The 12,949-nt window shown below is 36.2% G+C and overlaps 1 protein-coding gene across 2 annotated transcripts in view; it reads right to left on the bottom strand.

Annotated features, from left to right (window-relative positions):
• Window positions 1-12,949, bottom strand: part of DENND1B (DENN domain containing 1B) — a 155,529-nt gene that overhangs the window by 75,587 nt on the left and 66,993 nt on the right. The window contains exons 6-9 of one of the 2 annotated variants that reach the window (XM_082766173.1): window positions 6,773-6,842; window positions 4,423-4,503; window positions 1,975-2,034; window positions 44-97 (exon numbers count right to left, since the gene is read on the bottom strand). In XM_082766173.1, coding sequence (XP_082622299.1) covers window positions 44-97; window positions 1,975-2,034; window positions 4,423-4,503; window positions 6,773-6,842 — 265 coding nt within the window. The remainder of the gene's footprint in view (window positions 1-43; window positions 98-1,974; window positions 2,035-4,422; window positions 4,504-6,772; window positions 6,843-12,949) is intronic. The other variant, XM_082766174.1, reaches the window with a different exon arrangement.

Below are 12,949 nucleotides of genomic sequence, written 5' to 3'. Positions count from 1 at the left end.
TTATACTTCTCCTAAATATTTAAAAAAGAAACTGCATACTTACGCTTTCAGGGATTGTTGGCAATCCAGTTATATCAGGAGTAATGAAATACGAGTGCTAATCAATGGGGAAAAATAATTAATAATTTATGTACACAGCAAACAAAAAAATATTTCTTTAAAAATCCAGCATTCCAGCATTTAGGATTTCCAACCCCATCATTGTTTAAGCAAATAGCCATTTTTCCAACAGTATTCTTACCACTACTAGACAAAGAATTAAGCAGACCAGAACATGAAATGACAATCTCTAGGTTAGCATAGCAGACAAACCAAGGGAACAAATCACTGTGCTGCAGTTTTGAAATAACACTAAAATTAAAACAGCTTTAAATGTTAAGTCAAGCCTGAGAACAGCATTGATTAGCTTAAGCATTGATTTTAAAGTTGCAAATACAAAAAAAAAATGTTAACGGACAAAATGTAAATTTAGAATGGGTAAGAAAAAATCATTTACATAAAAATTAAATAGAATAGAAATATTATTACTAAATATATGTTCTTATCTCTTTCCAAACATCTTTGAATCAAAAATGTGCTAACAGAAATCCAAGGTCTGACAGCTTGACATTCCACAATCATTTATGAAATACATTAGTAATTTTAGAATCTTAGTTTGAGGCCATTCAGAATGTAAATATAAAATAGATTAAACTGAAAACAGATGTAATTTAAATTATTCTCATTAATCCAGTGCTCTTAGTAGCTATCAAACATGGATTTAGTTCAGTAATTTTAAGACGTTTTTGCATAATTAGTCTAAATCTTGAAGGACAAAAAACCTTAAGTGCATACTAAGCAAATGTGATAATTATTGAATTTTTATCTTCTGTTACTTTTAATGTTTTTTTTTCATTTTTCTTGATCTGTTTTCCTTAAGCTGTGCACTGCTGTATGACGATTTTTAACACAAACAGTCCATTTTCAAGTCAAACTTGAAAAGCATACACTAAAACATTAAGTAAGATATTGTGTCTTTTGTTCAAGCAAGAAAAAAATGTATTTATTAATTCTATCAACTCTGTGTAGGAGGCTCTTATTAAACCAGCTTGATGCATTTAATCTAAAACTTTCTCCACAGGAAAAAAAAAAAAAAGTCTTCTGGCAAGAGTTAAATAAAAAGTAATAGTAAAAAAAATAAAAAAGACTGGTTTAAAAAAGGCATCCCATAAACATCATAGCATTTGCACAATTAATATTCCAATATATTGTTTTGCTTCAACAGAGAAAAAACATTTACGACTTTTTTCTCTAGTCAGGAATAGGAAAATATTCAGATTAATGCAATGCTTACATTCTTAATAAGTCTGGTGAAAACAGAAAATTATTTCCTATACATAATAAGGTCACAGAAAATTTAACAAAAGATTTTCTGAGTAATTAATTTAATAACTTTGAAAAGCAATTACTTATAATTAACAAAGTAGTAATATTTCACTCATTAAACAGAAAAGGAAGTTAGAACTATGAGAGGCAAAGAGGCATTACTGCAGTCATTAAGAGTCATAAAGCAGCAAAAATAACGTGGTATGGAGTCCTTGCACATCTTTGTGAACTCCCTTAGGAAGTATGACTTTGGAAGAGATACTAAATTAACAGCTGCTGTCCTGTAAAAAGTTTTCTGTAAAAAGGGACACTAGAAAATTCAAGTTTTGTTCATCAGTTTAAGAGTTTGATGTTGGCTGTGGGTTTTTTGATGAAAGGATTACGACACACACATAGCTCTGAAATTAGACTGATTTAAACAGAATAGGTACGTTAATATTAGGTACGTTAATAATAGGTACGTTAATATACTGCTTTTCTAGGCTATAGACAACAGCAAAATTTCCCAAAGGACAGGTATAAATAAGCCTGAAATCAAAAGAGATACCCTATAGCAAGTAATTATTTCTTTAATTGCAATAGGTTTTAGATAGCGCCTTTTAAACTCACCGATACAAGACAAGGCTGTTTTTTCAAAACTTGCTGACTTGCAAAAATCATCTCTTGGTTCTTAGGCAACATGAGAGAAACATTGAACAATTGACTTTTTAGCTTTTCAACAAATAGACCAAAGCTGACTCTACTGTTTTCCAAGTTGAAAATATTGGCTGAAAATATGTTTTATTTTTTATATTTCTCCCCTATTTGAATTCAGACTTGACTTAGCTAGCTTTTCCAACAAAAGAAAAAGCACTTGTACTGGCCCTCCATGGGTAAAATAAAAGTGAACCAAATGATATTTAAGCTCTGGTTTCATTGCAAATCTCAGCTGCAGAGTATTTGTTACTAAGAATGCACAGTGAGAAGAGAACATGGTCCTCAACTGGACCAAGTCATTTTGGTGTCCTCCTTAGCAAGAATTACTGGGAAATACCATGTATCCGGATACCAGTACAATCATGCATAACTTATGCATGACTATATACACGTAATCGTAACTACTATTGTGGTCTGCTATTTAAACCCCACTTCAATGTCCAGGAGCCTTACCCTGCATATCTGAGTAAATGGGAAGGAAGAATCTTTTTAATTCTGCGTCATGAAATTTGAACTAGACTCATCCCGGCACAATGAAAGGCAACCTCATGGTGTCATTTCTACAATTATTTTTCAGACCAGAGCTTCTTTTTAAGTCTATTACCACTGACTGTTCCAGTCTACCCTATTTATCCAATATACAAGGAGACAGATAGGGACGTCAATATAAAAAGTAGACACAGAAAGTTAGAATTGCCAGTGGCCATAAAGATTTCCCTACTCCCTGCAGCACTGAGCATTATGAAAACACAGATGCCTGTAGATCAAAAAAAAAACCATTCTGTTTCAGGGTAATCTACTCCTTCCTGCTCTTCCCTGTCTGAACCTACGGTATTTGCTCAACTGTACCTGCAGCCAAGTATTTGGCAAAGGGCCTGCATTTAGATGATCATTCTTCAGTTAAAAAGATTACAAAAGTCTTTAATGGAACAAACTACTGGGAACAAGAGACAGGTGAGAGAAAAAAATAAAAATCAAACATTACATAATATAGATACAACCAGCAAGCACGAACTCTATTGCAAGCAATTTGTCATCCCAGCATTGCCAGCTGTATCCACCACAACCTCCAAGGCTCACCACAACATTCATTCTGAGGTAGGCAAGCTCTATGCAAGATGAAACGCACACTGACAGTAGTAGGCAGCAACACTTTGCAAGAAATGAAAGAAAAATAATCTTTAAAATTTCTCTATGTCAAACCAGAACACAGGAGAATTTTCAAAGCATGTTATAAAATATTTCAGGGTTGCCAAATTAGAATTGGTTATAACACTGCAATTAACAATGGCAAAATAGTATTTGGTATACTGAAGGGCGCTATAGACTAGTATAAAATGATATTTTGTAGTTCTGAAAACAAAAAATTAATTTCTGTTACTTTCTGAAAATTAACCTAAAAACAGTATGACAGCAACAACAACAACAAAAAAAAAAGCAACAAAAAAAAATAATCTGTAGCTTTAAAACCAAGTATATTGTTTTGGTGAAAGACAGCACACAAGACTGGAAGGACTTCTAAATACAAATATTGGATTAGTACTGGTCAAGGAAGAAAAATACAGACTCTACAGACTAGAAAAAATGGAATAGCAAGGAAACTTAAATCTGAAAGATTAAAATAAAAGCAGCACTGTTTTAAGCAGCAAGGGTAAGCAACTACTGGCAGTGGAAGCCTCTCCATTTCATATATGCCCTCTTAAGAGGGCCAAACAGCTTTCTAAAGTCTGCTCTTACTTAAGTACAGGGCTCAATTCTAAATTAAATGGATTACAAGTAACAGGAAATGTCAAAATAAATAATCTAATGATCTTTCAGTATGTAAGGGAAGACTTTATAAAAATCACTTCTGTGTCTTGCAACTTGATAGCTCAAATGAGTCGTAGTTATTTGTGCACATTTACTTGTGTGTGCAGTCATTCTGGAAGATGGGAAAGAAGCCAGCTTGCATAGATTTGTGTCCAGTCTTATAAGTCTACCTACTCAGACATGGGAAGCAACAACACAAATTCTGTTTTTTTATGATTCACAGCAAGAGAAACCAAAATTATCTACATGAAACAGCTGGAAGCACAAGAAGTAGTTCCTGCACTGCCAGACCCCGCTGCTATTTACTTTCTCTTCCATAGAGCAAAACTCAATTTTTTGCTTCTTTATGACTGACTTTAAGAGAACTACTTCAGACAGAGACAAATTCTACTCTGCATAGGACAGATGAAAGGTTAAAAAGGCTGTCCAAGCCAGTCAATTATAGGAAGCAATATAAGTTTACTGTTTACAAAGGTGGTTTTTTTTTGTTTCAACCATAGCTATTACTTTGTAGCAGACAACAGAAGTAGGAATAATACAGAGAATACTTACCACACTTAGACTGACTAAAGCATTTGCCTTTGGCACAGGATGGCTATACAGTGATTTCAACAAATCATTTGAGTCATTTTCCTATAGGGAATATTTTTTAAAGGTGATTAATTGTCATATAATACAGAATAATTACCATTTACAGTACATCAAGCTATATATAGATGAGAATATATATATTTATTTAATGAATTTACATTACAACAAAAATACTTCCGTACACCACTAAAGCTTTCTGACTCATCAAAACAATTTCCTCAGCATATAGCACAACAAACTTAACCTGGCATCTTAAATTGGTTGTAGTAATAACTGCAATGCCAGAACTACTGATCAGGAAGCACAGGAGAAAATGATTCCTACCCCAAAATTCTGCCAAATACAACCTTAATAACCATTTTACTGTTAGGGTGTAGTGGGTTTACGTGGCAAGGTTTTGGTAGCAGGGAGCCATAGGGGTGGTTTCTGTTAGAAAGATCTAGAAGCTGCCCCATGTTTGGGAAGGGCCCCATTGTTTTCCAGATCCGAGCCAATAAGCGATGTTGTTTTGCGCCTCTGTGAGAGCATATTTAAGACAGGGAAAAAACGCTGCGCCACACAGCAGCCGGGAGAGTCAAGGGAGTGGGAGAACAGCCTTGCACCAAGGTCAGTGTAGAAGGAGGGGGAGAGGTGCTCCAGGCGCCGGAGCAGAAGTCCCCTGCGGCCTGTGGTGAGGACCATGGTGAAGCAGGATGTCCCCCTGCAGCCCATGGAGTACCACGGTGGAGCAGGGTTCCACGCTGCAGCCCGTGGAGGAGACCACGGTGGAGCAGGTGGCCCTGCACTGACGGAGGCTGCCGCCTGTGGAAGACCCCTGCCAGAGCAGATTCCGGGCCAGACCTGTAGCCCGTGGAGAGGAGCCCACGCAGGAGCAGGTGATCTGGCAGGAGCTGCTGCCCGTAGGGGAGCCAGGTTGGAGCAGTTTTCTCCTGAGGGATGGACCCCGTGGTACGGACCCATATCTGGAGCAGTTCTGGAAGAGCTGCTGCCTGTGGGAAGCCCACGCCGGATCAGTTCATCAAGGACTGCATCCCGTGGGTGGGACCCCACAGCACAGGGGACGAGAGTGACCGAGAAGGAGCGGCAGAGAAGAAGTGCTGTAGACTGACCATAACCCCCATTCCCCGTTCCCCTGCGCCGCTCGGGGGGAGGAGGTGGAAAAGGGTGGATGGGGGGGGAAGGTGCTTTTGTTTTTTTTTTTTCCTTTGTTTTCTCACTTCTCTCGCTTGTTAGTTGTAGGCAATAAATCTTACTATCTCCTTATGCCGAGTCTGTTTTGCCCGTTACAATAATTATTGCGTGATTTTCTCGTCCTTATCTCAATCCTTGAGCCCTTTTCACATATTTTCTCCCCATTCCTCTTTGAGGAGGGGGAGTGAGAGAGCGGCTGTGGTGGAGCTCGGCTGCCCACTCGAGCGGAACCACGACATAGGGCCAAAGATAAAAGTTCCATTTAAAGATTCAGTAAACCATTCATGAAACCATAAATAGAGAATACATTTAACTAACCCAACTAACACCTAACTTTCCTACTGCATTTTCATTTTACATAAAAAAGTCATCATATAGTGCATTTGCTATAATGCACCATAATTGCTTAATGTACAGTTCATCTATTCTTGAAACGTCATCTTTTCCAATCTACAGCATAAAGTCAACTACTGATGCCCCCCTCTCCTCCTCCCGAATTACAATCTATTACTTTAATATAGTTAAGGTAGAAAGGTATGGGTTTAATGTTCTCAGTGAAACAGATGCCAATGTTTCCCTTCCCGTGTAATCCTGGAATATGTCTAATTGCTCATGAATATGCAAACTAAACTATCAGGATTCTTCACCAAATGTTGCAAGCAATTTTGTCTTGCTAGTTGAGATGACAGAATTACGAGAGGTAGTTCTTAGTGAATATGAAGGGTGAAACAGTACATCATATTTTATGCAGTTCTGAAAAAAAGTGTTTGTAACTGATAATCAGATAGTTCTGGAGATCTACAGTTTACAATCAATACATCATACAGTTCTCCAGTGATGTGACACTTTGCTCACACTTCATCCAGGACTTGTTTATGCTAAGACTGACACTTTATAAAGGTAGATTCTCAGCAGCTTTTTAAGATTAATGTGGTGTTCAAGCGATAGGGGTGGTTGTACATTCAGATTGTTTGAATTTCAATACAATGAATTTAACGACCTGCTTCTGAATGTTACTAAAAAGATTTAAAGAGTGTAGAATCCCTTTATAGCACTTGAAATAGTGACTATTATTACAAGGAAAATCTTTAACACAAAGAATCAGAATATGCAAAATTACCTGTTCTTTAGCCAAATAATCTGCCAGGGTATTTAAGAGTTTATAGTATACTTCAAACCAGGGCAGGAAACTAAAAGAGGAAGAAAAAAAAAAAACATTTGAGTAAATTATTGGTGTATTTTTCCAGTGCTTATGAAATACTACTATAATTAACGTGACTTGTACTTTTTTTCTTTTATTTCTACATACAAATAAAATGCATATAAAACTTTTCTCCGTGAATTTCAATTTGATGGTGCATCACTGACAGACAGTTCTGCTAAGCTATATTCTTTACACTGTATCTATTAAACATACAGCTATTTTGCAAGTCTCTGGTTTTGCTTTGTTTGTTATAAAGCTGATGTCTGAATACTTCAAATGCATTAAGTACACCACTTCACTTTGCACAATAAACTGTACAGCAATTTGAAGTTCCACATAAATGTAGACTACTGGCTCATATTTTTGCTTCTCGTTATTCTAAATGCATAAGAGCTCACTTTAAGCATTGTCAGACAGTTTCAAATCACATTCCCACTACCTTTTAACGTTACAAGTTTCAGTAGCTTTGTTTGCAACTTTATTTGCAGTTTTGAGATGCTGCACTCTGTTGTACCTGGCCAGACTGCCCCAACTGCTGCTTCCTTGAAGACTGAAAACCTTTTTACCTGGGCTGAGCCAGTACCCCATACTTGACAAGTTGTGCACTGCTAAAGAATACCACAGATGTCACATCATAGACAAGAAGATTGGTCTCCCAATAAAGTCATTCCTATACATAGAAGCAAATTCTAAAACTGTGAGCCTTCACCAACAGCTCACAGCACACCAACACATGAGTAATTACCAGACTTCACACAAGTCCACAGCCCATATATGCGCAACATTCCCAATCAGTTAAGCAGAATCCAAGATAAATATAACATAACTGAAGAACATGAGAAGAGAAACCCAAACACAGTGCCATCATTTCTATTTTTTGTAATCTATTTACAGAATGGTTACCTTTAGCTGAGACATCAACAGAGACAGCATGCTACAGAACCACGTAATAACTACGCAAGCATTTGATCCAGAAGTAATAAGACTTTTTTTTTTTTTTTTTTCTCTAAGAATTTTATCACAAATACAAAGGACATTACCATGAATAGTATAATACTAGTTGTTCATGATTTGGCAGGGGTGAATTTTTTTTTATTACATTTTATACCCATACGTAACAATACTACATATTTGGTTGTTGTTCAGCACAGTGTAAATCCATGGACATAATTCCGATGCATTTTTAAAAGCTGTAATGCATGCTGTGGGTATAACTTGAAATGACAAAAATGTACTTCAGGAAACGTTAGGCTAATTGCAACTGAGGAGCCCAGTATGCACAACCTAAACGCTTTCCCCTACAGGAAAGGGAAAGCTGCTAGGGGTTGGTTCAGAAGCCAAGGCTACTCCTGCCCAGTGAGCAGAGTGAAGAATGAAGAGCAGAGTGTTTTTTTCTAACAGCTCTGTTCTCAGTAAGCAGATGCCCAGGCTTTAGAAATAGACTCCAGTTCTTACAGCAGAGAAAGAGAATAGCAGAAATCTGATTTGGCAGCATGGTTATAGTTAAGCATTTTATAGCAGTCTGACTCTGCTATCTTTATAAATGCCTAACTCCTGGTTCTTTAAAAATATATATAATAATCACCATCATCAGAACCATCACAAATTTACTCTTGAAAACGCAAACGGACACAGAGGCAACAACATCTTTAAGCCAGTGCATTAATATCTTTATCACACTTTACCATACAGTGTACTGGCTAATTATTGAAAGTCGATCAATCTCTTTAAGCTCACAGACATTTCTAACACTTGGTATTGTTGACAGGAGTTCAAGTGTGACATTACTGAATCTGCTTTTCAGAATATTTGTATATAATCATAACATTTACTTCACGTGGCCACTTACTGCTTACGGGCCTGCTACACACCCCTGTGAAATACTCACTGCAACAGCTCCTAAATCAACTCATCTTGGAGTTATACTCCAGCTCAGACTCCTGTTCTATTACCTTCCGGAATCACATTAACTTTATCTTGGACAGGAAAATAAAACTGCAGAAGTCAGATCCACCAAACAATTCTATCAGTTTCGAACTGCAGCAGAGGTCAGGACACAGTTCAAGCGTTTTGTCCAAGGTACAAGGTTTAAATTGCAAAATACTTTCATAACACTGGACACAAGTAGTTGACATTATCTAAAAACTTTCCAGTGTTTTGCCATGACCTCAGCAGTAGCAGTCTATATTACCCAAGCATATTTCTTTCTGCTGTAGAATATTGTAAAATCTTATCTGATCATTCATTTTTCATAATGAGCATTTATGAACAGCATGCTATAAAAATAAATGCTCCTACTTCGATAAAACATTAACCATATTTCTTTCTTATATCTATGATCTCAGCTCCCCTCTTACTTTGAAAAGAAAAACTAAATGCAAGTTTTAGAATATATGCCCAACAAGGTCAAATTCATTATTTGAAATTAATAAACCTGAGCACAAAGCCAGGGAAGATTTTTCTTTCATACGGTTACACCATGCTGACCAGAGTACTCAATACAAGAACTCTTTCCCTTGGCAAAATCAGGTTGATGATGCACTGCCATGTCTCCATGTAACAAAACCACAAAGAAATACATTGTAAAAACAGACTACTTGAACATCCTTTAAAAATGCCAGTTTCCTTTTTGAGCTGAAAGACTGGGAAAAGGATTGCTTTCAGCTTCATAACCACAGATATGAGGTTAATATAATTTCAACATGCCATTTAAACCTGAAAAATTAAGACCAATCAAAACAAGTGCTCCATTACATTCTATGGCATGAAACCAAAGACCACCAAAATCTGTCCTGTTTTTTTCTCCCACGTCTTCAGCTCTTCGCAAGCATAGTTCAACTGCAAAAGTTTATGTCAATGATTTCAATTATGTTGTTTATACTGTAAAAAAATTATGAAGACCTAATGCAAAGCAAATAAGTTCTTCATATTTTTCTTTTATGTATTTACTAATTGCTATTATTTCAGTACAACAAAGAATTGCTACATTTGTTGTTTGCAAACAATAAAGCTTGTGTTTGTATGTGTGTACACAATGCATCTCTGCTTTTAAAAGTAAACAAACACAGATTGTGTTTGTTCATAATTCAGACAGCTATCAGTCAGGAGGGATTTCAGATTCTCGACGCAAAGACCAAATATAAGCTCGTTTCATTTTGAAACATCTTCATGGCTGTCAAGCAACATTCTTTTCCTGTTATATCACAGGCTGGTTTTGCAAGCACTTGTATTAATAATCCCATTAACTTATTTGGACTACTCTAGTAAATAGATTTATTCATAGATAAACATTCCCATGATTTAAGCTTTACATCTTTATCCAGTAAGTATATAGCATTGGATAAAGTGCTGTATACGGGACTTGTGTGCGTGACAGAACAGAAGCATTACGGGTAAAGGAATCTTCTCAGCTTGTTGTGTTGGCAAAACTTGCAAAAATTAGTTAATCTTTATTTAGCACAGTAGAACAAGCCTATGTACGGAAAAGTCAAAATATCCAGTGACATCTGTTAAGTTGAGCAACTATTTTTTTCAAGCACGTCAGTACAGAAATGCACTCTCTGCAAAAATGGCTTTAGAATTGCTGAAGTTAATAGAGGAGACCTGTAATATATTACTGCTAACTCAGAACTGTCACACTAACATGTACCTTAACAGTGGATAAAATCAAAATTAAAGTCTGTTTCTAGTAAGACATTACTGTCGCACACATTCATAAAATTATTTATGATTGTTCTATTTTATAATGAATTAGCTGTCTTAAAAAATGTCAAAAGGTTATCAGTGAAGCCCCTTTGCAGTCGATAAAACTGAGGAACAACAGGGCTTTAATGTATTTGGAAGTGCAAGCTTCAAATAAAAATAATTTAGTTTCTTAAACTACGAAACCATCATTGGTTTATTGAGTGTTGTGTGTTTTTTTTAATTACACACATTGTCTTTGCAGACTGCATGTTACAACCAGTACTCTTTCGAGAAACAAACATATAAGACAAACATATATCAACTTCATATTCTTATGAAGTTGCCACAAAAGATTATTCCCACAATAAGATAAAATATCAAGACATAAGCAGTATTGTTTTAAAAGACATGTATTTCCTGGTTTAGAATACAGTGGTCTTTATTTAAGAGTACAGCCACTGCCTGTCATGAGAACACGAGCACAAGATATTTCATGGCTAATTAGAAACATACTTAGCATTTTCTTTTAATCCAAATGAGCCACAAGGCAGGAGCTCAGACTTTTATTCAAAGTCACGCATAACCCTTGTTGCAGTAAGTAGACTTCCACCTCACTTGTGCTTCTACTATAGCTCTGATAAAACTTTTACATTCATGAGTCAAAGGTTAAATAAAGGAAAGGAAATGTTTTCTGTCAAATAGTCAGGTAACCACTAACAGTCCTGAACTATCAGCAGGAATCTAACTTCTAGTAATCAAATAAAACTAAGGAAACTGCCTTTCCGTAGCTAAATGTCTAATGTCTAGGGGCTACTTTTCTGTCTGGAAAATTGACACAAAATGTGTAAAATTGAAACATTCTGCTTCTAAGGGATTTGCCTAAAGGAAGAGTGAGAAACCTTCAAGCGTGGTCTGAACTGAAGAACTACAAAGGCTTACCACATAAACCTGTCTTCCTTATTAGAGCATTTCATTTGGAAACGTAGGTGACAATTTTACAGTCGTAAAATTAATGAAACCTAAGACTGAAAATTTTAATGATGCATTTTCCATTTCTCTAGATACATAAGGGCAACCTCAAGATTCCAACAACAGTTTCAAGATTTTAACAAAACAAATTTGAGTCAAATTATCTGAACTTTGTTCTAAAAACATACAAGATAATTCAAAAACAGCTTAACGTAAATTCAGAAAGTATTATTGCTGCTACAAACAGCAGAGATATACAGAAACAATACCCAAAAGATTTAAGTCTCCTCATATTATTCAAAAATGAACATCAATGTTTCTACTGCACCACTTGAAATGTGAGCTGCCAAAATTATTATTTAAATTAGCATATAAAAAGTAAAATTAGAAAAAAAGATCCTGTGTAGTATACGAGTATATTACAATATTCCTGCTGTGGTGCCTCTTGTTCTTAAGGGGCTACACGAGTTCAATAGTTTGTGGAGATGGAAGAGCTGACACAGCGGGATTCACAGCGAGAGCTTCAGAAAGCAGCCGTGCAGTTTGAGAAAGAAAAACAAACTAACAAAAAGACTTTCAAGGAATCACACACAACTTCTGGAGAAGAATCTGGAGAATGATCCAGAATGTGTTTTCTCATCTTAGTGTGATTTTGCACTCATTTGCACTTTGAATTTGGCAACTGCTGTCAAGTTCTGCACGACCAGTTTAGAAAATACTGTACCATGATTAAATTCTTCAACTAAAAATGCCGGGGATAGCTACATTGGAGCATTTTTATTTAACTGTGTTCTTGCTTACAGAGAACTTGAATAGAACATTCTGATTTGGGAGACAATTCTTTCCACATTGGTCTTATACATGTGTAGATAAAATGTACATATGAAATTTCTCTGTATGTTTTATAAGATGGGTGTGTATTCTGATTTAAATTCTCCAGTTTGAAGTACAACTACATTTCCAAGTTGATTTCCTTTAATTAGTGTTTCAGATAAAGAATGAATTTTAGAGAGAGAAACTACAAGACTTAACCTCACCAGCAGCTTTACATTGGTGGTGTAAAATCTGAGGACAAGCAGCCTTCTCTTCCCTTTACAGTTGAGAATCCCACTAACCAGTTCAAATCCCAGTAAACAGGCCGGGCACAGGTTAGCATATGACATGGTACCATTCGCAAAAGACATTCACAAGAAGGAAGCCTGTTCCCTACTCATCAGTCTGCCACAGTTTTTATGGATTTCTTTCTCATCACTGTGATTGGCTTGTTCCTGTTCTCTTTTCAGAGATTCTTATCTAGATTTCAGTTACCTACTGCCATTTAGTTAAGTCTCTTATACTTGACTTTCTCTAATTTGTTAAAGCCCCAGCCACCAGTGTGAAAGTATTCCTCTTCTTAGTGCAGATACACAAATACGTGCATATGGAGATGTGCAGGTGTGC

The sequence above is a fragment of the Aythya marila genome, assembly GCF_965140915.1.
Source record: "Aythya marila genome assembly, chromosome: 8".
Taxonomy (NCBI): Eukaryota; Metazoa; Chordata; class Aves; order Anseriformes; family Anatidae; genus Aythya; species Aythya marila.
This window is presented reverse-complemented; position numbering and strand designations above follow the sequence as displayed.